Genomic DNA, 26,567 nt, shown 5'->3' on the forward strand with positions numbered 1-26,567 from the left:
CATTGATATTCTAACAGGATGGGTGTTGGTAGGTGAGAGGAGGGTAATAAACAGAGAAATAAACAGAGAAATACAACTTTATGGTTTATAATGGGTTAGAAAACCCAGATCCTTGTTAAGTCCTGTCTGTTGGGTGTTAAAATATTCAATCATTCTTATTTCAAAGGTCTTAAGTTCCTGTATTGTTTTAAAATTACCTTTCAGTATTCTTACTGTGAAATCACTGGTGCAGTGTTCTGGTCTTGTAAAGTGTTGGCCCACAGGGGTGGGGGCTTGACTGGCACCAGCTATTTTCATGTGATGTCTGTGCAGATTGAATCTTGTCTTAAGCATCTGCCCTGTTTTTCCAATATAGCATCCTTTGTTACATTTTTTACACTGAATGATATATACCGCGTTGGAAGATGAGCATGTAAAATAGTCCTTTATGTTGACTATTTTTCCCTTGTGAATAACTGTGGGGTCTTGTGAAATGTTTTAGCATAGCTTGCAGCTAGATGTGTTACAGGGAAACGTGCCCTTTTCTTTTTCAGTCTGTGTTGGGAGTTTACTTCTGATCAAATTGTGTTTTAGGTTTGGTGGCTGTCGGAAGGCCAGCACTGGTGGGGATGGGAATATCTCTTCCAGTAATTCATCCTCCTGGAGTAAGGGCTGTAGGTCTCTTATGATTTTCCTCAGTTTCTCCAGCTCTGGGTTGTATGTCACTACAAGGGGAATTCTGTCTGTGGCTTTTTTTTTTCTTTGTACTGTAGCAGATTTTCCCTGGGTGTTTTGAGGGAGGAGGCAATATTCTTGGAGATTATTTTGGGGTTGTAGCCTGTTTGAAGGATGAAGTCAGGGTTTCAAGGTGTCTGTCTCTATCCTCTGGGTCCGAGCAGATACGGTGGTATCTTGTGGCTTGGCTGTAAATAATGGATCTTTTTGTATGTGAAGGGTGGAAGCTGGAGTTGTGGAGGTAGCTGCATCTGTCTGTGGGTTTCTTGTATATAGATGTTTGTATACAGCCATCACTGATTGAGACTGTGGTGTCCAAAAAATTGACTTTTTCTGGGGAGTAGTCAATTTTGAATCTGATTGTAGGATGGTATGTATTGAAGGAATAGTAAAATTGTTTCAGAGTTTCTTCCCCCTCCGTCCAAATCATAAAAATGTCATCGATGTACCGGTAGTATTTTAGAGGTTTGGTCTGGTATGTATTCAGAAATGTCTCTTCCAGCTCAGCCATAAAAAGGTTGGCATATTGGGGTGCTGTCCTGGTGCCCATTGCAGTGCCCACTATTTGTAGATAGATATCATTGTTAAAGCGGAAGTAGTTGTGAGTTAAAATAAATTTGATTAATTTTGTAATAGTTTCTGGTGAGTATTGATGGTCCAGTGTGGATTTTTTTAGGAGTCTTCCACATGCAGCTATGCCATCCGCATGTGGAATGTTGCTGTATAGTGATTCTACATCCATCGTGACCAGAAGTAATTTCCAAAGTAATTTATTTTAGAATATGTAGGGTTTGTCACTTTTATATCTTTCCCAAAGCCCCTTTTACAGCACAGTCCTCTGCACCTGGTGTGACGGATTATTTAAGGAACAAGCCCTTCCAGGTTATCCAACGGGTATTGCTAGTTTGACTTATTAACTTATTTTAAAGTCAAAACTTCCACCTTAGCACTCAGCTTCAGTCACCACTCTGAAGCCATAAAACCACATGGGGCTTTTAAAACTTAATCACTAATTAATCTAAAACACACTCTCAGCACACAAGCAGCTCACAAAATCCATTTTATCAGTTTCTAAATGGATTTTTCCCCCCAGCTGAACAGAGACCACAACTACACCTCTGTTCAGCTTCACAACTTGCCTCCCAATTCCCAGGTAAGCTTTTATTTTTAACCCCTTAGGGGTTACACATGCAACTGACCTTATTCTACCACTTGTGTGGTACACGAGTCGGAAAATTGAGTACACAATTTTATACAATTACGAGTTGATTGGGGGGGAAGAAGCATTTATATGTTCAGCCAAGCACCAAACATAAGTCATTTCTTAATATTCAGCTCATTGAATACAAATGAGCAATTGTTTTTCATGAAGACCTACTTGTATTATGAGGTATATTTGTACTAATGATCAACATTCAATATTTCAACTAAAAGAAACACCATTTACAAACATCTGACTACAGAAGGCAGCATTCAACATCTTCCTAGACACAAGATGATTAGTCTCCTTTCTCAATTCACTCAGTAGAGAATTCCATATTGCTGAGCCAGCCAAAATCTGGGTTTCTGTGAACTGTATCAAATAATCTGAAGAAATATCTAATAGATTCTGCCCATGTGACCATAACATATGAGGGCCTGCAGATTTTCAGCACAGTACTAAATTGACTGTGGGAAACCACCACGTAAAGCTTTTTGAACTGATGTCAAAGCTTTGCTCCTACATGATAGGGAGCTAATGCATGGCAGACAAAACTGCAGAAATGTGATCCAAGTGCTGTAAAGCATACACCACCAAAGTGAGTAAGGCCAAATAAATTGACTTACGAAAATCCAGGTCTTCTATCCTTCCTATTCTTTCCCCCTCCCTCTTGCAATTCTTTTCTCTCTCCCTCCCCAGCCTCTTATTAACTTCAATAGTTTGGCTGGCTCCTTCAATACAAAAAAGAAAGGTAACCCAGCTATTTATTTATTAGGATTTATTTACCACCTTTTTGAAGGAATTCACTCAAGGTAGTGTACAGTAAGAATAAATCAAACATGAGTAATAGACAATTACAGCAGTAAAAATATTAGCATAGTACACTATTTACAATGTCAACACAATACATAATAGAACCATTTAATTGACAGGGTACGGTTTACTGTAAAAGTCTTATATTTCGTCATATCAGAAATTCTGAGCGGATTACAAAATAAATATATAATTTAAAATGAATACAGCATAAAACATCATACTATTTTCAGTACTAAAACATAAAACAGAACTTATTGAATAAATACTCTAAAGACATATCGTCACTCATCAACAAAATCACATCCAAATGCTCACTGAAACAGAATTGTTTTCAACATCTTCTTTAAAATGTATTGGTCATATTGCACGAATCTGAGATGGCAAATTCATTCCACAATTTTGGTCCTAATACAAAAAAAATCATTGAATGATATTCTTCCAAACTAATTATTCAAAAAGAAGGAACATCCTCGAGAAGGCTGATGAATATGCAAACTGGCAGTGATAAGTGGCAAGATAGCATTAATCAAAACCTTGAACACAAGTAACAATATTTTATACTGGATTCGATACTCTACTGGTAGCCAATGCAAATGCATAAGTGTAAGGGAAATAGGATCACATCTAGAAAGACGAGAAATAATACATGCGACTGCACTCAGTGATTTGAAGAGATTTCAAAATCTTTTTTGGCAATCCTAAAAACTGTTACAGTAATACAGATACAGTATTACAGTACTCTGGATTACCGTTCTAAAGTTTTCAGGTGTTAAATTGTCTTTCAATCGTCTCATCAATCTTAGTCACAAGAAAATGATACTAATTGTTTTCCTTACTTGAGCACACATTGTTAACCCATTATAAAGTATTACACCCAGTGAATGAATTTTCTTGACAAAAAAAATTCTTAATACAAAGTACAAAGGAATAGCAAATAGAGAATGCAAGGCTGGTTAAAATTAAAACTTTTATTCCATATATACCCAGTGGTACACTATACATAAGCCTAGAAAAACTCAAATATTTCGCCCAACATGTTTTGGCAATCAACGCCTGCATTAGAACAATCAGATTTATATAAACCGGGAGGTCAAAATAAAATAGGGCCACCTAGACTAGGGAAACAAAGACAAAACATCTTAACATACAGAAAAATCATATGAATTTAAAATTGCCATTTAAAAATATACAGAAAAAAAACAAACAAGAGTTCTAAACAGTGCTCAAAAAAAAAATAAAAAAAAGATAATTTATCTTATAAGGTATAATGACAAGCATACATACACACAGGGTCAATTTTAAATCTAAAAGGTATGCTGTGAAAGAATAGAACTTAAGAGCAAAGCATTGGCAAAGGGAATTTTATTTAACAGAAAAAAATATTCTAAAAAAACAAAAACAAAACTCAAGCAGTTTGCTTTAAAATGGCAAAAGAATTACCTCCCCCCCAAAAACCAAAATATTACACCAAGAGAACATCACCTATCCTAGGATCAACTAGTAGTAGTCTCAGCCATATAAAAATAATAAAATCAGGCTTTAGACAGGGGAACTCAATTAGAAACCAATGCAGTGCAGCAAGGATTTAAACTTAATAGGGCTACATAATACCTGTACCTATGTATAGATGCACCACAGAAAGCTGGTATACCAAATGCATGAACCATACCAGCCTCATAATGGCAAACACCACTCTACTCCAACCAAGGAACCCAAAACTATTTCAAAGCCAAAATGCAAAAGTAAAACTGTTACTGAAGCCTGAGAAATGAAAACAAATCACCAATGAAAACCCAATTCTTACCTTGCAGGTGTTCTCACACAACGTTCACCCTGACTGCCACAGAGATTAAAACAACCCAAAAATAAAAGGACTACAGTAGGTTCAGATGGATTATGACCCGTGACAAAGAGGAATTCACTTGCCCAGTTGTTGATGCAAAACTCTTTTCCAGCACTGGAGCATAATGATTCTCAAGTTAACTCAATCCAAAACACTAAAATCTTGCTAGCAGGGGACTCTTATCAGAGGCATTAACCTAGAACACAATACATAGGTATCAGCAAAGTAAAATGCCATTTGGGATCCTTGGCAAGCACAAATACAAATCAAATACTGAATATGATCAGGGAAGAGAAAGAAGATTCTAAAGTTGATGCAGTTATCCACCTGAAGACAAATTATCTGGCCAGAAATAGCACACATGTAGCACAGAGCTTTTTGGAAGGTTGGGGAGGAGATAAAGACTTTGGTATGGACTGTAGCTTTTTCTGAAGTGCTACCTGCCTATGGAAGGGGAGAAAAAAAAAGATTGAAAGTGACAAGCCCCTTCGAGAGAAATTGTACTGGCTCCCAAAAAAGGAACGAATTAACTTCAAAATTTTATTTTTTATTACATTTGTACCCCGCGCTTTCCCACTCATGGCAGGCTCAATGCGGCTTACATAATATATACAGGTACTTATTTGTACCTGAGGCAATGGAGGGTTAAGTGACTTGCCCAGAGTCACAAGGAGCTGCGTGTGCCTGAATTGGGAATCAAACTCAGTTCCTCAGTTCCCCAGGACCAGAGTCCACCACCCTAACCACAAATCTGCACCCCAGTCCACAAAATTCTTTATGGAGAAGCCCCAGGATACACGAACACTCTAATCAATCTTCCAGCCAGGAATACTTCATGCACATCCCGTTCATTCCTAAATCTCCATTACCCTACCTGTAACGGCCTCAAATATAAATCCACTTATGCTTCATCCTTTTCCTTTATCAGCACCCAATTAAGGAATGCCTTGCCAAAAGCTGTCAAAACTACTCAAAACCATCTCAACTTCAGGAAATTACTCAAGACCAGCCTATTCCAGAAGGGCTACCCCCAGGATCTAACATAAAACCTAAAGTCCTTCAAAACAGCATATATATATGGACCATTTTGGACTCTCTTACCTTTACCCTTTTTCCCTTATACCCTGTTCCTTCTATCCTATCGACCACAATTTATTGTATTTGTATAACTACTGGACCAGCGATAGCCTTTTCGGTATATTGTAAGCTACACTGAGCCTGCAAACATGTGGGAAAATGCGGGGTATAAATGTGATAAATAAATAAATAATTACATAATACAGAAAAGACTTCAATATGGGGCTCAAAATTTGATGTCAAGAAGGTTTTAGATACACTGGAGGATGAGGCAATACATGGAGAAATAAAAGGCTATTCTGTAATGATAGATTACATCTCTCTGTGGAAGGAATGAGGACTCTCAGTGAGTCAATCAAGCATTATTTTCCATGGGTTTAAACTAGTAGATGGGGACAGAAGTGAGAGACATAAAATAAGCCATCTTAGCAAATTGTCTATCAGCAACAAAGTGGAAGGGGAGACTAGGCAAAAAGCTATGCAAAAGGTGAATCAGTCAATAAAATATAGCTGGAAAGGAATGAGCATAAATGCTCACAGTCTAAACAACAAAGTGCAGGATCTGCAAGCCCTGATCTTAGAGGCAGACTTAGAATTTGTTGCTATCATAGAAACATGGTTCAATGACTCCCATGAATGGGACATAACCATAAAAGGCTATATCATCTCATTAGGAAGGAAAGAGATGGCTGGGAAGGTGGCGTAGCACTGTATAAAAGCAACTGAAATGCAAGGCAACTGGGAAAAGGAGGAAGCGACAGGAATCATCCTGGAGAAAGTAGAAGAAACTTCCATTAACACGGGTGTCATCTCCAGACCTAAAACACAAATAAAAAATCTAAACAAAGATCTAGTTACAGATATCCAAAGGCTGGGAATAAAAGGGGAGGCACTGTAGCTGGGAGATTTCAACCTGCCGTATGCAGACTGGAATGTCAAATCTGCAGAATCAGAAAGTAGTAGAGAGCTTGTGGATGCCTTTCAAAGTGCTCTGCTCAGACAAATGGTGACATAGACCACCAAAGAGGAGGAAGTGACATCATCAAGACAAAAGGCCACTTGAGAGAGAAGCTCGGCACATTCTAAAACTCAAGTCTACGTGTATCTCACCCATCCTGGGATAACAGCAGTCCAATTTGGAGCAGGCTAAGAGCTGAGGCAGTGAGCAACTGAATAAAATGACTTGTGCCCATCAGAAGGAAGTGAATTTGAAAAACATTTGCTTTCTGGCAGGCTGTGGGGGCAGGCCTCGTGGAGGGAAGCATGGCTGACATGGGAGCCATGCCACAGACCAAGAGGAACAGATGGATCAAGGCTTACATGGCTCCCTCAAAAAGATCAGCTAGATACCGGACCCAATGCTGGAAGTTCACTCCTGGATGAAAGAAATAAAGGACTTTAAACTGATGCGAGCTGATCTTTCGGCCCTGGATGCAGACCTATGGAGAGAGAGAGAGAATAGAAATTGGTAAGCACTCACTGGTTCTGATCATAGGGCGTAGGTAAATGCAGGCGCTAGTCTGGTGCTAATGGCCTCTAGCGCCTGCGTTTGCCTTTGATCATTGGCCCATTAGTGAATGACGATCAGGCGGGCTTCACAGCAGGTAGGCAAACTTTTGACAGCATACGTTATACCCTCCGCATCATTCAGCTGGTTAAACATGATGTGGTGCCAGCAATTTTGCTCTCTTGACATGGAAAAAGCATTCAACAGGGTGCGATGGCCCTTTATGTTTGAGCTGCTCCAAAAGATTGGAATTACGGGATGCTAGAGTGGGTGTAGCTGTTGTATATGTAACCACTGGCCTGTTTAGAAATTAATGGAGCCTATTCAACATCTTTTCAGTTGTATAGAGGGACTCACCAGGGGTGCACATTCTTCCCACTTTAGTTTGCCTTATTTATAGAACCACTGGCCCAATAATTTAGATCTAATCCAGAGATACAGGGAATGCATTACAAAACAATGCTTTTTGCAGATATGCTTTTGACTATCTGCTCCTGAGCACTCCCTCATTCAGGTGGCTCACTCTTTCCAGGATTATGGAGCAGTCTCTGGGTTCAAGGTCAACATGTCTAAATTTCAGATTTCAAATGTGACGATGGCAGACTAAGGGAGGTCTCCAGACTAAAATGCAATTTTCCATTTTGATGGGCGACCTGTTATGTTCAGTACTTACGTGTTAATTCACTAAAAATATTGGTGATCTATATGAGGGTACTGAACCCCTCATTAGCAAATATACTGTAACTGTTTTGCTTGATGTACAGCAACTTTGATCCATCCATGATAAAAGGAACAGAAAGAAAAAAAAAAAGAAAAAATATTATGCTGTCATACCTAGTCTACTACTAATTAAGCCAGCTGGTGATAAAAAAAAAGCCTATCCAGCTTAATACATCTTTCCTTAAATCTCTTTCCTGAAAATTCAGAATACAAAAAGAAAAAAGGCCAATGCCTTTGTTACACATCAAGTTCCTGTACTCTGAAGCTCTGGAATGTCCAAGATTGGAGATGAAGTCTTGAGCTTCCTTAATTGTATCCAACAGTGGTCTTACCATCATGGGAAACCCTCACAAACGCAGTAACAGGGCAAAACAGATCTGTTTGTGCAATATGTTGGACCAGATTGGGGCAAAGGGTCTGCACTATGTAGCAACTTTCGTGGAATAATCTTGAAAGCTGAGCATTTTTTGTGTGCCTCATAAGTGTTTCCATGAGCGCAATTGCAGAACTGCATTTTTATAAGCATATTTGAGGACCCTACAAATCACAACATGGGATCTATTGTTGTTGTTCTGCTTCTGACCACGTTATGTATGTGTTCAATGTGCAAAGGCCCCATGTTGTTGCTTAATTGAAGCGATTGTTGCAGAAAGCATCCAGAAAGCCACCCAACTCCTTTAATGTTCTCTGGGATGCCTATAAACTGCAAATTATTACGCTTCTAGTGATTCTCAAGGTCCTCAATCCTGTCCTCCAGAAGCGTTAGTCTGCATTGTAACCTGTGTGCCTCCATGGCCTACACTTAGTTTTCCAGTTCCCCAGTCCTTTCCCAACAGGCCACAAAATCCCTGCTTAGAGTGTCTGATTATTTCTCCACAGACTCTCAATTTAATTTCTATGGGCTGCAGCCTCTTCTCTAGGGCTTGCTCTACTGCCGCCATCACTTCAGCCGTTATGTCTGCAGCCCATGCCAAACTCACCGAGGTTCCTTTGATGATCTACGATCTTAGGCTCCAACAGCTTGACTCGATCTTTCTCTTCCTGTGTTTGTGAGGTTATGCTGCACTGAGGCCTCCCAAATACATTACTATGCCCACTTAGGCACTACCACACTACCCAGATTTAAGCTGAACCAGGATTTTTAGCAGATTATACAAGAAAATTGGGATGGGAGAGCCACAGGTTTCAGCGTCTGCCTCCAGACACTGGATCACAATACCCCTCACCTCACGTTTTAACCATGCCAGTTGTGATTTGGGTTTCCTTCCACTTTTTTTTAGTATGTGGTAAACAACTAGTCTGAGCTTCCAAGATGGTATTTTCAAAAAAAATGTCCACACCTGATTTAAACTCTCAACCTTGACAGTTGTTTCTTTTTGCCCCCCCCCCCCAACCCTCTTTTTTTTTTGTTTTGTTACATTTTCCTCATTTTATCATAATAACCCTCTTGAAAGTTATATCTAATGCAATCTGTTTCCTTAGTGTCTTCACTCTGATTAAAAAGCACACATTTGATCATTTTATGATCACCATTCAAGTGGCCACAACACCATTACATCCTGCATTTCACTAAGGATTAGATCTAAAATAAGTTCCTTCTTATCAGTTCCTGAAATCAGCAGCTCTATTTATTCATACAGCCATTTATTTAATCTAGGAACTTTATCTCCATAGCATTTGAATTCCTTCAGAAAGGCGGTAAATAAATCCTAATAAAATAAATAGATGTTCTGGTATAACATTTATCCAATGTAGAGCAGAGAAGAAGTAGGGAAGATGGGCTCTTTCCAATCAGTGAAGGAAACGTATGGATGATAGCTTTATTGGATAACATCAAAGGTGAATCAGCACAGCTGATGTTTTGGCGCCAAAGCACCTGCCTCAGGAGTCTACAAAAATACATATAAATAAAAAAACCTAAACTACAAATATAGCTAAACACACAAAGGTAATAAAGAATGTTATATAAAAACAGATGTAAACATGCATATGTACATGATAAAACCTCATATGGACAAAATTGCATATGTGTAGTTTAAGAGAACACTATCTTTATAGTGAGAATTCTTACATGGAACAATGTTAGTAAAAATAATATAAAATCCATTAAAATCTTGCATGTATAGGTACAACAAAAAGAATATAAAGGGCAAACAATGTAAAATCATACAAATAAAAGTATTTACATAAGATAAAATTATATAGTGAGCAGACATAATATGAAATAGATAGTATATCTGTATAGCAAAAATATTTTTAATTTTCAATATAATATATCTATATAAAAACCAACCATGGGAACAAAAAATGTGTACTCACAATTGAAAAAGGACTTACCACACTTCTACGGACTGTCAAAGCAGTGTATGAAGCATCGAGAGGGTTTACACAACACATCCTTTTTAATATTAACTCCCTCACATAATCACACAATTCCCCTTTTTCTTGGATGTATGTTTTTTAACAGATTTTCATGAGATGTTTTATTTATATATACAATAATTTTTTTTGATAATCACTTTACCATGTTTTTTTTTAAACATAGGTTCTTCTGATGTGTCATCAGAAATATGCACGTGTCGTCATGAATATGCATGATGTTTATCTCAGCACATATTATTTTTACCTCTCTGCATATATATCTTAGCATTTCTAAGGTATTATGATGCACAGTCTCTCATCGTTACGTTTTCTTTCGTTTTTTGTTTATATTCATAAGCATGCGTGATAGTGTTCCTGTTACTTCTGGCACGCTTTCTGGGCATTTAAATAATTGTGTAAAACCTCTCGAAGCTTCACAGAGACTGCTTTCCGTAGAAGTTGTTTTATTCTGATTGTGGTAAGTCCTTTTTTGATTGTGTGTACACATTTTTAGACCTGTGTACGCCACACCGTGGTTCTGCAGCAGAGATCGATTGGTAGTGTTTACCTAGTACTCACTGTTCTGCTAAAAGAGACCTGATATACTAACATTGTCAGGTTTTGTATAGCTTCGGCTTTACGTTTTAAAAGATCTTTTCTTATCCCAACGTCACTCTGTTCCACAGCCATTCAGTGTATCCTTTCTCCCACAGGGCTATAGTCCCATCGTGCCAAATACAGCCTTGTATATATATCTTTTTCTCGTATTCAACATTACATCACATCATGCTTTTCAATATATAATATTTTACATATTATATATTGAAAAGCATTAAAATATTTTTGCAATACACATACTTCTGTTTCATATTATGTCTGCTCACTATATAATTTTATCTTATAAATGTACTTTTATTTGTATGATTTTACATTGTTTCCCCTTTATACTCTTTTTGCTGTACCTATACATGCAAGATTTTAATGGATTTTACATTATTTTTACTAGCATTGTTCCATATAAGAATTCTCACTATAAAGATAGTGTTCTCTTAAACTACACATACGCAATTTTGTCCATATGAGGTTTTATCATGTACATATGCATGTTTAGATCTGTTTTTATGTGATTCTTTATTTATTCATTACCTTTATGTGTGTTCAGCTATATTTGTAGTTTAGGTTTTTATTTATTTATATGTATTTTTGTAGACTCCTGAGGCATGTGCTTTGGCGCCGAAACACAGCAGCTGTGCCGAGTCACCTTTGATGTTATCCAATAAAGTTTTTATCATCCATACATCTCCTTCACTGATTGGAAAGAGCCCATCTTCCCTACTTTACATTGGACTGTTTTTCGTAGGGATCAAGTGCACCTCCACCTCTGTGTGGCTTTTCTCATATGACATTCATCCAGCCAATTTTAGGATAATTGAAATCACCCATCATTATACTGTTGCCAAATATGTTGGCTTCCCTAAGAATTTATCATCTGTCTTTTTATTCTGGCCATGCAGAGCATAGTATACCCTGAGCAGTATTCTCTTTCCCCTCACACATGTAATTTCTTTCTGTAAAGATTCCACAATGCTGTTTCTTGCAGGATATTTATTTTGTTTTAATCAATGCCCTCTAACCTGTCCTCCAATTTGATCTACATATCATTGTGATATAATTTGTAGTCCCATTGGTTACCCTGCTTCCAGGCCTTCAAGATGTCTATTACAAACATCTCTTCCTTTTAGTGCTATATACTCTAATGTTCCCATCTTATATTTTTTAGACTTCTAACATTTGACACACATTTCAGACTGTATTTTTTGTTAGTATTTACAACTAGCATTAAACAGCAATTCTTAAAATACAGATATTTCTATTACTACTTACAGGAATTCCTAAGAGCTGGGGATCTACAGGTTGTCTGAAAGGTAAAGATTCCGGATCCTGCCGGTACAATGCTTCCAGAGTAGGCATAAGAGACTGGCGCAGCTCTTCAGGTTTAAAGACTGAAAAGAAAATGTCAATTATTAACATTTAGGTAGTAAAAACAATCTTTCCGGTGAGGTATTCTTACCAATATAGTTGTGTTATATATTAGTTGAAATAATTTGGTTGCCATAAGGATCTTCTAGAAAATTAGATTTGTTTTATTTATGGACTTCAAGTTTAAACTGTAATAAACAGAAATAAAACAAAGAAATGAAAATAAGGAGATACCTTTTTTATTGAACTAATACATTTTTATGAGCTCCCAAAGGTAAACTTTCTTTAGATAATCTCTGATCTGAAGGGTTACCTTCGAAAGCTCATCAAAAAATGTATTAAATTAGTCCAATAAAAAAGGTGGTATCTTATTTTCTTTGTTTTATTTCTATTTATTACCTTTAAAAGTGGACTAACACGCCTGCCCTACCACTTCACCCACGTTTAAACTGCAAATTTATTCCTAGAGATGGGCTAGTCTAGTGATTAGTGCAGCAGACTGATCCTGGGGAATTGGGTTTGATGGGGAAGAGACAACTTCCCTATGAGGAAAGGCTGAAGCGTCTAGGGCTCTTCAGCTTGGAGAGGAGACGGCTGAGGGGAGATATGATAGAGGTCTATAGTGGAGTGGAATGGGTAGACGTGAATCGTTTGTTTACTCTTTCCAAAAGTACTAGGACTAGGGGGCATGCGATGAAGCTACAAAGTAGTAAATTTAATACGAATCAGAGAAAAGTTTTCATTACTCAACGTGTAATTAAACTCTGGAATTCGTTGCTAGAGAACGTGGTAAAGGCGGTTATCTTAGAGGGGTTTAAAAAGGGTCTGGACGGCTTCCTAAAGTAAAAGTCCATAGACTATTATTAAATTGACTTGGGGAAAATCCACTGCTTATTTCTGGGAGAACTGTAAGTCCACTGATCAACATGAACATTGATGGCTTGCTTTTTTTCGACAGGTTTATAGAGGCTCAGATCTCTTGACAAAGCCCCAGCGAAACGGGTTCCTGCCGAGGTCTGAGGAGCTGTCAGAACGCCAACGCCAAAGCTAAGTGATTTCATTTCACCGTTCATTTACTGCCTTGAATCCGCCATAAAAGATTGAAAAGTCTACAAAAATATTTTAAAAATTCTAAAAAAAAGAAAGAAAAAAATATATATTTAAAAGTATTTAACTGGAGGAGGGTTTTTTTTTTGCCTATGATTATAATCAACACAAAAGGGCAGTTATCCAGCTATTGATTGCTGACTTTAACCCTTTGTGAAACTATGGGGCTTTTTCTCCCCCTCTATGTTCGAAATGAGTGTGGACCGACACTGTCTATTTTCACTTTTATTTGTGTATTTCTGGGATAAGCAGCATAAAATGTATTGAGTTTTCTGGGATCTTGCCAGAAATTTGTGACCTGGATTGGCCACTGCTGGAAACAGGATGCTGGGCTTGATGGACCTTTGGTCTGTCCCAGTGTGGCAATACTTTTGTACTTATGATTCCTACTGAAGTTCCTTTTGACTCTGGGCAAGTCACTTAACACTCCACTGCCCCAGGTACAAAATAAGTACCTGTATATAATATGTAAACCGCTTTGATTGTAACCACAGAAATGTGGTATATAAAAGTACCATCCCTATTTGACCTGCAAAACCAACATTTTATCCAGTTAAGAGTATTTTCTACTGGAAAGGGTTGTTGGATCACAGTTAAGATAACCAAGCATAAATAATTTTCTAATTGCATACAAATAGGTTGTACATGAAAACAAAGGTATTGAGATGTACTCATGTATCTGGAGAATGATGCAGACAGCAGCAGAACAGATGAGAAATTGTAAAGTAGAGCACTGATCCTTGATGGCATTCATGGCATCCTTTACTTTGTCACCAATTAGGAAGACTTTAGTACAGTGACCGTCTCTGCTAGCCTCATATGAAAATCTTCAATATGTCTGGTAGAAATGGTGGAATCTGGGACTCTAGACTTACCAAATGTGCCATGAGCTAAGTACATAAAGTTTGGTTTCACACTTATCTACCTCAGTTGCAGTCTAAATTGGCAGTAGCCTGTCTAAGAAGCCTTGCACCTCTGGAAAACAAAGTGTATATGTTGACCCACAGAAAATTGATGAGCTACAAGGTGGGCAAAGAGTCACGAAAGTGTTTTAGGGTGTAGTGCTAAATTATATTTTTAGGTTGTACACAAACAATGTGAACAAACAAAGCCAAACCTCCAAAACTTTAAAAATTAAAGTTTATTTTAAAAAAATATACTCGATGGCTTTCTTTACCTGCATCAAGCTTAGTCATCCCTCCGCTTGCAATAATTCGAAAAGGCACAAACTAGCTTCAAACATCAGTTCCACAAACATCTTAAATTATGATCACAGCTCAAATTATAAGGACAATTACTTCTATTAAATTATTATTACTACTAGTGTCTCATAACCTGCAAAATACCAAAAGTTTACCTGCAGGTAACAGACAAAAGCTAAACAGGAATTACAATATTTTAAACCAAACTATACAATAATTTCCAAAAAATACACCATTACTACCAATTAGTAACATTTCTTAAAAAGAAATGTCTTAAGAGTTTTCCTAAACTGAAGATAGCCACAAATTCTTAAAAGAAAAGAAGGAAGAGAATTCAAAACACCAAAAGTTTACTGTGGGTAACAGACAGAAGCTGAACAGGAATTACAATATTTTAAACCAAACTATACAATAATTAACAAAAAATACACCATTACCACCAATTAGTAACATTTCAATTGATTTTTCATAGATCTAGAAATAAATTAATTTAGAAAAACAAGATGGAACACCTAAATAAGCAGGAGTTGATCCATACAGTGCTCGATAGGTCAAAGCTGAAACCTTAAATTGAAATCTTGCCTCCAATGGTAACCACTGCAAACAGAATAACAAAAGAATCTCTCTATATAAAAAGCAACACCAACGCTCTATGAAGTCTCCAGCCGGAAGTGTGAAGGGGGCGAGATATCTGGTTTCCCTATGAGTGTCTGCCCCGCCCTCTCTGTAACACAGTCAGTGAAGGAAAACAGCAGAGCACGAAATCAAATCGCTGGCTCTGTAACAGTGAAGGACTCAGAGGGGGGAGGGGAGAGAGGCCAGAGGGCAGGGACACACACACTCCCACATGCACACAGAAGAAAACATTGCTAGCCCCCGTTTTATTTGCATCAGAAACGGGGCTTTTTTACTAGTACTATAATAATATGTCTGCTGCAAAAATAACTCTTGCTGCTACATTCTGTACTCATTGTAATTTAGACTTTGGCAACTTTGTGCAACCAATATAGAGTTACAATAGCCCAGTTTTAAAGGTATCAAAACCTGAACCAACAACCTAAAAACAGACCAAAAATTTCTTCCATAAAAAAATTAATTTTTAATGATTTCCACAGAATGCCCTTGTATATTGTACTTTCAATTCCACCCCACGCGTGGAACGGACTCCCTGAGCCCATATGCCAGGCCCCCTCCCTGCCCATCTTCAAATCATTGCTCAAAGCCCACCTCTTCAATGTCGCCTTGGGCACCTAACCACTACACCTCTACTCAGGAAATCTAGACTGCCCCAACTTGACATTTCGTTCTTTAGATTGTAAGCTCCTTTGAGCAGGGATCATCCTTCTTTGTTAACTTGTACAGCGCTGCATAACCCTAGTAGCGCTCTAGAAATGTTAAGTAGTAGTATATATATATTATATATATATGTAGTTATTAATATACACATTTAATAATAAAAACCACAATTAAACTAGATAATGTTTTAAACAAGTGGATTTGGTGGTAGAGGTTCATGTAGTGGTTAAGCCAGCCTTTTCTGTGGGTCTTCTGAACCATTAAAAGTGCTGAAAATTTGATGACAGACATACAACAGATCAGCATATGCATATATAAGATATAATACATATAAATGAAAGAAAAGCAATAGTATTAGGAAATCCTTATTACAAGTGAAGTGACCACTAACCGTCATGCAAGGTAAAGAATACAATCAGGTTTTTGTTTGTTTTTAATAAACTTTACTTTTAAAGTTTTGGATGTTCTCCTTTTTCTTTGCAGTGCTAAATGATCTAAAAGGCTAAAGTCTTTATCAGGTCGCACGTTGGAAGACTCTCTATTTCCTTGCAGGAGATGGCAATGCAATCTGCGCTTAAGGGAAGTGCCTTGAAGAGATATCAGTGATAAGATGTCCAAGCTTTTCCAGCACTTTGGAGGGAACTTTCAAGGATGTCTACCCTCAGGCTTAAATGGCTGCATTTTGGGCCTGGAAATCTCCAAGGAGTTTACGTCAATCTGGATAATACCTGGCGATGCTCCTTTGTGTCTGTTTTTGAACTTCCTGTATATGGGAGTAGAGGCAACTTTTGCCATGGATGTTCTGATGGAGTATGCTAAGTCAGCCAATCTCTGTGCAGGTGATGCCCTCCTCTCCTGTCTCTGGACAAGCTGTAGTCTCTCTTCCTTTTCACAGTGACTGTGGAGGCAGTTCAGATGGTCCTTCCAGGATGACATTATCCCATAATGCTTGCAGCCAGCCTAATTATGGTCAAACCATACAAATTAGTCTTTTGGAGTGGATTCCAAATTCTGGATCTTTCTCCCACACTGCAGGCAAGTACAAAATCCTGACTTCATCTGTGCCATTTCAACCAGGAAAAAAAAAATGGACACACGCAGAGGTGAATAAGCAAGAACATTGCTTTCGCAGTATAGCAGAAAAAACAAAACTGAGGGACCGAGTAGACTGCTGCCTGAGGGAATGGTCATGAATTTTCAGAAGTTTACATTAGTTTAGAATTCTAGCAGAACTAAGCTACCCTGGTTCCATCAGATGTTACCCATCTGTGTGCTTGACTCAATCCTGCTTATTGATAGAAAATCCATCACTACCCTTTGTTGCCCCTTAATCAACCAATTTCTAACCCAGTCACTTTTAGACCCTTACCAAGGGTGTAAAGATTATTTGCTACCTATGCAAAACTAAAGGCCTTACATCTCTGTGCACTACTAAAGTTTTCATAGCAGCTATTGGATACACTTAGACTGGATTATTTAGCTTAATACATGCTAACTTATAGCACAGAACCATCAATTCAGCTAGCTAGTTTGAGAGTTCTTTTGGCTATTGTAATTCCAGATCTGTTAGGGTTATACGATACATAAAGCTGCATAGATTTTCAATGTACTTTACACATTTCCAAGTAGAAATCTTGAGAGTCCTTTTACAAGCCACTGTGTATGTACTGCCTGTTCTGCCGTATTCAAATGGGGTTTTGAAATAAAACATGGGAAGAGAAACAGATATTAATACTAGAACTTACTTTTGGTGAGAACTTATGGCATGTCACTATCAAGAGACAGAAAAATAACGTTTTTTTTTTTTAATGAAAAAACGTTCACCCACTCTTCTGCCCAAATTGATTGCTACGAGAAACAGAACCCTCCAGCATGATGGCAGAAAAAGTCCTTCTGACCTAGTCTACCTATCAACAGTAACCCCGCTCAGTTCAGCGATTCCTTCCTCTCCATCAGATATTGTTGTTGTCTCTACCACATTTACTAAGAAGCTGTTTCATGTATCTACTACTCTTTGTTAAGAAATATTTTTTTAGATCACTCCAGAATCTTCTTCCTTTCACCTTCATCCTCCTTTGCACTTATACTTTGGCGGTATATGAATGTCTCCATCATATCTTCCCATCTCACCTGTCCTCCAGGATATACATGTCTAGGTAATGAAGTCTTTCTCCATATACTTAATGAAGGCACCCAAAGTAGCACAGTATGACTAATTAGATCAAACAGTACAGAAAGATAAAGTGAGATAACAAGCACTTTGTTATCCTTGTCTAAATTAGCCTGAATGGTAGTGGCCATTCCTAGAAGGGAAGTCCATGGTATAGTCTTTGCAGAAATCAGTTTGATGTGCACTAATGTATTAGTCTTCTCTAAAACGTCTGAGTAGCCATCAAGAGCTCTGCCAACTTGGAGGCTAAAGATAGATACTGGACGTTAGTTTAATTTTAATAGTTGACCTTGGTTAGGATTCTTTAATTGAAGGTGGATTTCTAGGTTTCCAAAGACTGGATACTGTACCATACTCTAGACTACAAGAAATCATTATCTGTGACATTGAACTATCAAAAATTTTGACTAAATAGTTAGAATCGTATAGTGCAATCATTGGTCTCAGAGACTGTAGTATTTTTGCAGCAGTGAGAGTAGACGCTACGTTAAACATTGAGAAAGAACTATACAGGAGCTTCTGGTTAGCGTGAGCCCTAAATTCTTGCAATGGATCTAACTTACTCAATATTGAATAGTTTTGCTTTATCTATAATATTCAGTGAAGCTTGCAAAGTGTGTAATTTGTTTGAAAAGTGGAAAGCTTATATGTTCTCTCCATAAGTGTTATGTCTTGTCCCTGTCACACAATCTACTCTTAAATATTTTGCTTAGTATTTCCTATTATGTGTCCCTTTCTATTTTCCCTATATTTTGTGTCTGTCTTAGGACTTGTTTCATTTCAATCTGTAAACCACTTTGATGTATTTATTATAAAAGCTAGTATAGTAAGGAAGTGGAAATAATAAATACAGGAACAAAGCGAAAAAAATCTAACTCATATATGGCATCCATATTCAAATTATTCTTTAAAATACTTTTCTAATAATTATGAGACAATAGGTGCATAAAGACCAGATGGACTACCAAAAGGCACTGAAGACTCAAATTTTTATCCTTAAGCTGCTTCTCTGTGTTCTTGGGAATAGCCATACTAGAGTCACAAACCATCTCATCTACGCTAAGATCTGCCTACAATTTGTATCGATGTACCTCATGAACCAGGTACTCATTTATGTGAGGTAATTTGTGACAGTCTTCCAATCTTGGTTACTCCTAGGACCTTAAAGGGAAGTACAGAACAAAAACAAAACAAAAACACAAAGTACTAACATTTTCAGTTAATGGCCAAGATTTATGACTGCATAGTAGGCAAAAAAAAATGGTTCTCTTCCAGCTATAACATTCCATATATAAAAAAAAAATGTTTTTGAAAACTACAGGGATTTTCAAGAGCAAAGTATGGTTATGCCAAATTCTTTTCAAATTTACTATAAATAGCACAAAACGTTTACTATTCTACACACTTTTCTTCCGTGGCTGAGATGGTGATGTAGACTGAAGCACCGTGCCATTTGCTCCACACTCCTCTTCCTCTTTAGGCTCCACTTTCGCCTCAGGTTTTTTCTCTTCCACCTCCATGAACTCTTGTTTTGGCTCCACCCCATCGATCTCTTCTTTTACTTGGGAAGTTGAAGATGGGGATGAATCCTCTTCCTGCTCAAGGGATAGGAAAAACATCTTTTGTGTAAACAATTATTGCTGCAAGGTACATTTCAGCATGGTCAAAACCTTCTAAAACCACCAGCAATGGAAGATATTTTGTCCAAGTGCAAAGATAGATTAAGCATCCTGCCTAGAACATCAGTGGTTTCTCCAAAGGCCAAACACTTAGCACAAAGCGTAAGCTACTGTCACAAGATTCAGTCAGTATAATATAGCCCCACCATCACACCTTTACAGTATTTCTATTGTTGCCTGAATTGATTTCTTAAATGCTCTGATTCATCACCTTATTTTTCTAATTCCATTTAGCACATCTATCTACTTTTGATATTCACATATTAATAGCAATGACTGGAAATGCATTAGATACATCGTCTGTTCCCAACAACATAGGTAGAAATGTACTAATCCTACTGTGTTCTCCCTTAACTGTGGATTAAATATTTATTTTCACCAATGCCTGAATTAAAGGTTTATTACAAAACACACTTAACTACAAACATTCTTATCTGCAACATTTCGCATATGTAAGATTCATGCCTGTCACTATAATCATTGCCCTGAAAAACTGAAGCCCTCATTTCCACTGTGGGTGAAGAACGAATTGAGAAAGAGAAGAATGGACAGTTATAACGGTGACATGTGCTGCACAAATAAAGTTTCTATCTTCCATGTGAACAGGAGCTAAATATTACAAATTTATTTTGATTTTGGCTGCAATTGAGATATGAAAGTCTCTAGCTAAGTGTGCTTGGTGAAGCAAAGGATACTTACCTGTAGTAGGGTTTTTTTCAGATGACAGCAGAACAGAAGTGTTAACACATGGGTGATACCTAATGGAAACTAAGACAGTGAAGTGCAATTCAAACCTCTCAGATATTCATGAGCTTTCCACAGTGGCATACCATGAAGCCACCACAATTTTGTACAATGCTGGAGTGGAGGAGTGGCCTAGTGGTTAGGGTGGTGGACTTTGGTCCTTGGGAACTGAGGAACTGAGATCGATTCCCGGCACAGGAAGCTCCTTGTGTCTCTGGGCAAGTCACTTAACCCTCCATTGCCCGCCACATTGAGCCTGCCATGAGTGGGAAAGCGCGGGGTACAAATGTAACAAAATAAATAAATAAAATAACTGGTAGAAAGCAATTCGCTGGGAAGCTGGGTGAGCACTGTGAGTTGTTCTATTCTGCTACAATTGGATGACAGCTCCTCAAACATGGGAATTCCCAGCTACTAGATTGCCTTTAAGAAAGGGGAAAAAAAACATCTTTATGGCAAATGGCCATTTTGTTTTATTAATATTAATAAATAAAAGCAATCTGGAAATAAGAATGAGTCTCAGGAAGGATCGAATTGGATTCTAGATATCAGAGATGCCTCAAGACAGACTGATCAAACTTGTTACATCGGAATCCCTATCCAAACAGTAATGAGATACAATTATATAGACCGAAGTCCTTGTTGCAGTCTTGAAGATATCTTCCAACTTCATGAGATCACTGAGGCTGCCACTAATGACACGGAGTACTGACACACCCTTACAGGTGTCAAACTCACCTGGAAATAAGCAAAAGAAATGAGACTGCTGTAGCCAAGGGACACCCTATTTAGCTGGGAGACTGCAAGTGTACTGATGTCAAAAGAAACACAGCTGTGTGAACTTTCTAAAGGATTTTGCTTGCAGTAAATAGAAGGCTAAGGTATTCTGTAATTCAAAGCAGGCTAAACATATCCACCATCATGAATATGTTTATGTCTATTTATTATTTACTATACTGCCTTTAGTGAAAACACAAAGCAATTTACAATCACAATAAAATACTGGAAGGAATACCAAAAGCAAACAGGACATAAAGACAGAACTTCGATCAAAAGAAATTTAACAGTAAGGTAGTAAATAGTAAAGAAGCAATGGAGTTTAATTGGGGGACAGTTATAGGCAAGAGCACTTAACTCTAAACCAATATTGCTGGGCCAACCAACTATATGCCTAAACCGCAGAAGGGAAAAGAATAAAATCTCAAGATTAGCCTTAAAACTGATACATGACAGTTTGGCTAATAAATCATGAGTACCATAACATTACAGAAAGAAAAATGACAAATTATGGATAGAATCTAACATGCCTGAGTTGAGGAATAGCTATTTTGATGGTCTTTTTAAGATAACGCTTTTTCGTACAGGACCGAGGTTTGTGCATCTCAAAGGATCATCTAAGGCACAATTTGAAATATCAACAGTAATGGTGGTGTAAAAATCACCACCACAGGATTTCTTTTGGAACCCCTGATGCAGGAGCTTGGATGCTGAAACACGACCCGTGTTGGATGTTTACAATAAAGACTACCTTTGTCCTGTTCCTGGAGGCCCGTTTGTGCTTTTTGACTTGGTTTGATCTCTTGGTATACTTGGAAACCTCTTTTTTTTTTTTTTTTTTTTTAACTACTGTCCAAAATGGAACTGATACAATCAGACTCCAGCTACTATATTCAATGATATGTGTATAATTATAGTACAGCAAGAGGCCCTCACTGGATGCCCACCGGAAGGGTGGAAGGCCAGATTTTAGGACTCAGGCTGTAAAAATACCAGCTAGGTTTAAAAATCTATGACTGGCTGAGCAAGGACTTGCTTTTCCTGCAAGTTAATATGCGTTATAGTTTAAGATCTATCCACTGGAATAGTGGTGGGCCAAGCTACATAGCTTTGTACAGCTGAAAAAGCACTGACTAGGCCTGATAACCTACTAATGGCCTTATAGATGAGTCTTAACAAAATCAGATACAAATTGAATGTAGCACTTATTAAAATGGAGTTTGTCTTTCTATAAGATGAAACTGAGATCATAAGATGATAAAAAAAAGAGGAAGTGAAACTGATATGCTAAAAATAAGATGTTCTGGCAGAAGAGAAAACATGCTGACAAAAGAGGAAATTGCGAAATAACTTGCAATAGCTAGAACGGAAGGAGTTGGGTACAGATGGTACAGATGGCCGGATACGAAAGTATGATCTCAGAAATTGAGAAATATTAGGGAAAAAAGGTACCTCACAATAGACTTGTATTGGGACTTGGGGCTATAAAAGAGATAAGATTTTGAGAGAGAGTTGGAGTTCTCCCCAACGCTTGCTCAGACGGCAGGGCCCTGTGCGACTGAAACCAGAGTCTGTCTGATGTCTGTATTTAATTGAACAACTTGGTAAGAATAAAGTCTTCTTTCTGAAATCTATCTCTGTCTTTATTTCCAATTATTCTTTACCTGTCATTCTAACTAGAAACTAAGCCACATACGATTAACACACACTTTTTACACTAAATATTATAGATTTCTAATACCATATATTTATGGGAATTTAAATGGGCAAAGATCTACTTAGATCCTGATAGACAGAAGGCCATGGTCATGGACAGTATCCTAGACTTACGCCTTCGGCTATATACACAACAGCAATATCACCGGGATGGAATATCAGAAGGATTTAGACAGGCGGCCCAACACATAGTGGAAGCGCAGACCCTTTGTCCCTGGAGAAGGGTATTCCTAGGGCGCAAAGAGGGCCTTTAAAATTTACATATGTGACTATCATCCTCTTGGTTTTCCCTACATACATGAGAGGGCAGGGACACTGAATAAAGGTCTTGAGCTGTATTACAATACAAATTATGTCTAAACTTACAAATCTTTGGGGTTTGTGGGTGTGTAAATATCGGGGTGTTGATGGAATGCGAACACACACTACACTTCCCACATTTTATCGATTATCATCCATGAGTGGACAAAGAGCAGGTAATACTGAAGGTACCGGCTTTTCTTTTAAATTTTTACGCCTAGAATATGCCACTACTAAATTCTTATCCTTAAGGCATTCATATCATTCTAAGATATGCCAATGTTTTCAAATAACTTTCTGGATATTACAGGCTAGGTGAATGTATCTTCGTAGGGAAATTTGCCTTTGTTTTTTCCTGTGTAACAGGAGGTCATCATCTACATAGTAATATGAATTTACTCCTTAAGATTGAACCATAGTAACTAATAGCTTAGAAATATATCACAGAGCATCAAAGAAAGCAAATTTATGAGTTAGAGAAAAAGAATGCCCCATGATGACCTTAAAGGAATGATCTCAAAGGAAATATGAAAACCTGTGCAGAATTGCCACATCGACATACCTTGACGATGTGTATCTATCTCCCCGGTCTGCGCTGGTGCACGCATGCTTCCAGGTCGACGTGTCAGCCGCAAGTGACGCTGGGGTGAAGGTCTGACATCAGATGTGCTATTCCATTATGTTCAAGCAAGCAATCTCCTCAGGGCCTCGGCTACAGGTCCATCTTGCTCGGTCTGCCTACTTCATTACGTTCTGCCTGCTGCCTGTCCTGACCACTACCTGGAATCAGATGCCATTCTGCCCACTACCTGTCCTGACCATTGCCTAGAATCTCATGCCTCTCTGCCCGCTGCCTGTCCTGACTACTGCTTGGAATCAGGGGCTGCTCTGCCCGCTGCCTGTCCTGACCACGAATTGGAATCTGACTCTGTTCTGCTTGCTGCCCCATCTTGACTGTTACCTGGGATCTGATCCCATCTGCATGTTACCTGACCTTGACCCCACCTGCACTTTTACTCCATACCAGTTCTCACTGGGAATCTCTCATCTCCACCTCTCAATTCCTTCTACGTGGCTGCCCCTCTGGAGAGCCCTCCAAGTCCTGCTGGTCACCCAAACCTGAAGGCTCAACTCTTGGGGAAGTGTGGTTGATCCAGGTGAACATTCCAGTGGCTTGTTGACCGCCCAACACCAGCTATTCGGTGATGGCACAAGGGCTCACTCCAATCCTGCACAGACGGGGGCGTGACAAGACTGCCGAGGCCATGAGCTCCTCAGACAAGCCCACAATTCCAGAACTGGCTCAGGCCCTTCAGCATCAACAAACCCAGTTGCAACAAGTCTCTGGGGTCCTCCTGGACTTATGTTTGTAGCTCACAGCCTTATACAATACTTCATGTCCAGGTCCAGCACTCCCCTTGGCAGCATCTCCACTACAGGTTCTCGAATCTCCTCGATTTGATGGGATTCCTAAAACTTGTTGGTGGTTCCTGAACCGATGCCAGTTGCACTTCGATTTGCAGCCAGCCAACTTTCCTTTTGACAGAAACAAGGTTACGTATATTATGTCCCTTCTATCTGGACAAGCCCTGGCTTGGGCCTCTCCACTTTGGGAACAACAGGACCCAATCCGCTCTGATCTGCAAGACTTCATGATGAGCTTGGGCAGCTAGTGAGATTCTCTGCCTGCAACAGGGTTCTCTCACTACCAGAGCATATGCCATCTGGTTCCGGACTTTGGTCTCAGAGCTTCGGTGGAACCAGGAAGCCCTGGTAGCTATATTCTGGCAGGGTCTGGTTGGGAAGTTCTGCTCACCCTGGATGAGCTCATTGCTCTCTGCAACTCAGATAGATGTACGTTTTCAGGAACGAGTCCAACGGGCATCATCTTGTAGACTCCCACACCCAACGCCCCGCTTTCAATGACCCCTGGCTCCCTCCAGATCTCAAGTTCTAGCCAGCGAAACAGTTAAGGAGTCCATGACATGGGACGGCATCGGCTCTCTGAGAAAGAGGACACACAGACAACTAAACAACCTCTGCTTGTATTGTGGGGAACCAGGGCATTTTGCCAGCAAGTGCCAACATAAGCAGGGAAATGAGCAGGCCTGGGGTCCCCAAGGGAAATGGACTCTAGGCCTGCTTCCTGTTTCTCCGGTTCTTCTATGTTTTTTCCAGTGTTCCTGCAATGGGACTCCTGATAGGTTGAAGACTTAGCATTGACTGACTCAGGGGCCGTGACTAGTCCAACTCTTGGCTAAGGCCTTATGCATCTCCTCTGTCCATGGGGACCCGTTACCAGATCTAATCAACGCTTCCTCTGTTCCTCTCTCCCTACAGGTGGTGGCCTTGCATCACAAGATCTTTCAATTTCTATGTTCTCTCAAGAGCCATCCATCCTGTAGTACTACGACTCCCGTAGCTACAACGCCATTCATCTCGGATTGACTGGAACACTAACAATATTGCATCCTGGGGTTCTTCCTGCTTCCACGCCTGTTTGACCACGGTTTGACCTATAGGGATGGCAGCTCTCAGCCTGCCATCCAGTAAGGCCTCCGAACTCCCTAGACTTCCCACTATACATCCAGTAAGGCCTCCGAACTCCCTAGACTTCCCGCTATATATCAATACTTTGCTGATGTTTTTAGCAAGAAACAAGTGGAGACGCTTATGCCACACAGAGACTTTAATGCACTATCAACCTGCTACCAGGAAAAATGCCCCCCCCCCCCCCCTCCCCGGAGCAGGTTTATACCCTCTCATGACCAGAAACCTACGCCATGGCAGAATACATCAAGGAAAACCTACAGATAGGCTTTATCTGGCCGTCAACATCCCCAGCAGGGGCTTGCGGGGGCCTCTGTCCCTGCATAGATTAATGAGGCTTAAATGCTATTAGTGTTGAGAATCGCTATCCACTTTCATTCATTCCAGAACTCTTTGATTGGCTGCAAGGAGCTGTTATCTATACCAAACTGGATCTGCAGAGAGCATATAATCCGGTTTGCATTAAGGAGGAGGACGAGTGGAAGACAGTGTTTTAATACCCGTGATGGCCACTACGAATATTTAGTCAAACCCTTTGGACTGTGTAATGCCCCTGCTGTGTTCCAGCACTTATTTATTTATTTGGATTTATTTACTGCCTTTTTAAAGGAATTCACTCAAAGTGGTGTACAGTAAGAATAGAGCAGGAGGCAATTAGAGCAGTAAAAATATTCAAACAATACAAAGTATGGCATGGTATACTACTTGCAATGACAACACAATATGTACTAGAACATTATTTATTTGTAGCATTTGTATCCCACATTTTCCCACCACTTTGCAGGCTCAATGTGGCTTACATTTGCC

General features: G+C 39.0%; 1 protein-coding gene across 1 annotated transcript in view; it reads right to left on the minus strand.

Moving 5' to 3' along the window:
• The window catches only part of CREBBP (CREB binding protein), an 846,007-nt gene that overhangs the window by 303,360 nt on the left and 516,080 nt on the right, over positions 1-26,567 (minus strand). Inside the window, exons 16-17 of the mRNA XM_030211575.1 lie at positions 19,400-19,589; positions 12,124-12,242 (exon numbers count right to left, since the gene is read on the minus strand). Of these exons, the coding sequence (XP_030067435.1) occupies positions 12,124-12,242; positions 19,400-19,589 (309 nt within the window). The remainder of the gene's footprint in view (positions 1-12,123; positions 12,243-19,399; positions 19,590-26,567) is intronic.

This window comes from Microcaecilia unicolor, chromosome 8 (assembly GCF_901765095.1).
Source record: "Microcaecilia unicolor chromosome 8, aMicUni1.1, whole genome shotgun sequence".
Classification (NCBI taxonomy): domain Eukaryota; kingdom Metazoa; phylum Chordata; class Amphibia; order Gymnophiona; family Siphonopidae; genus Microcaecilia; species Microcaecilia unicolor.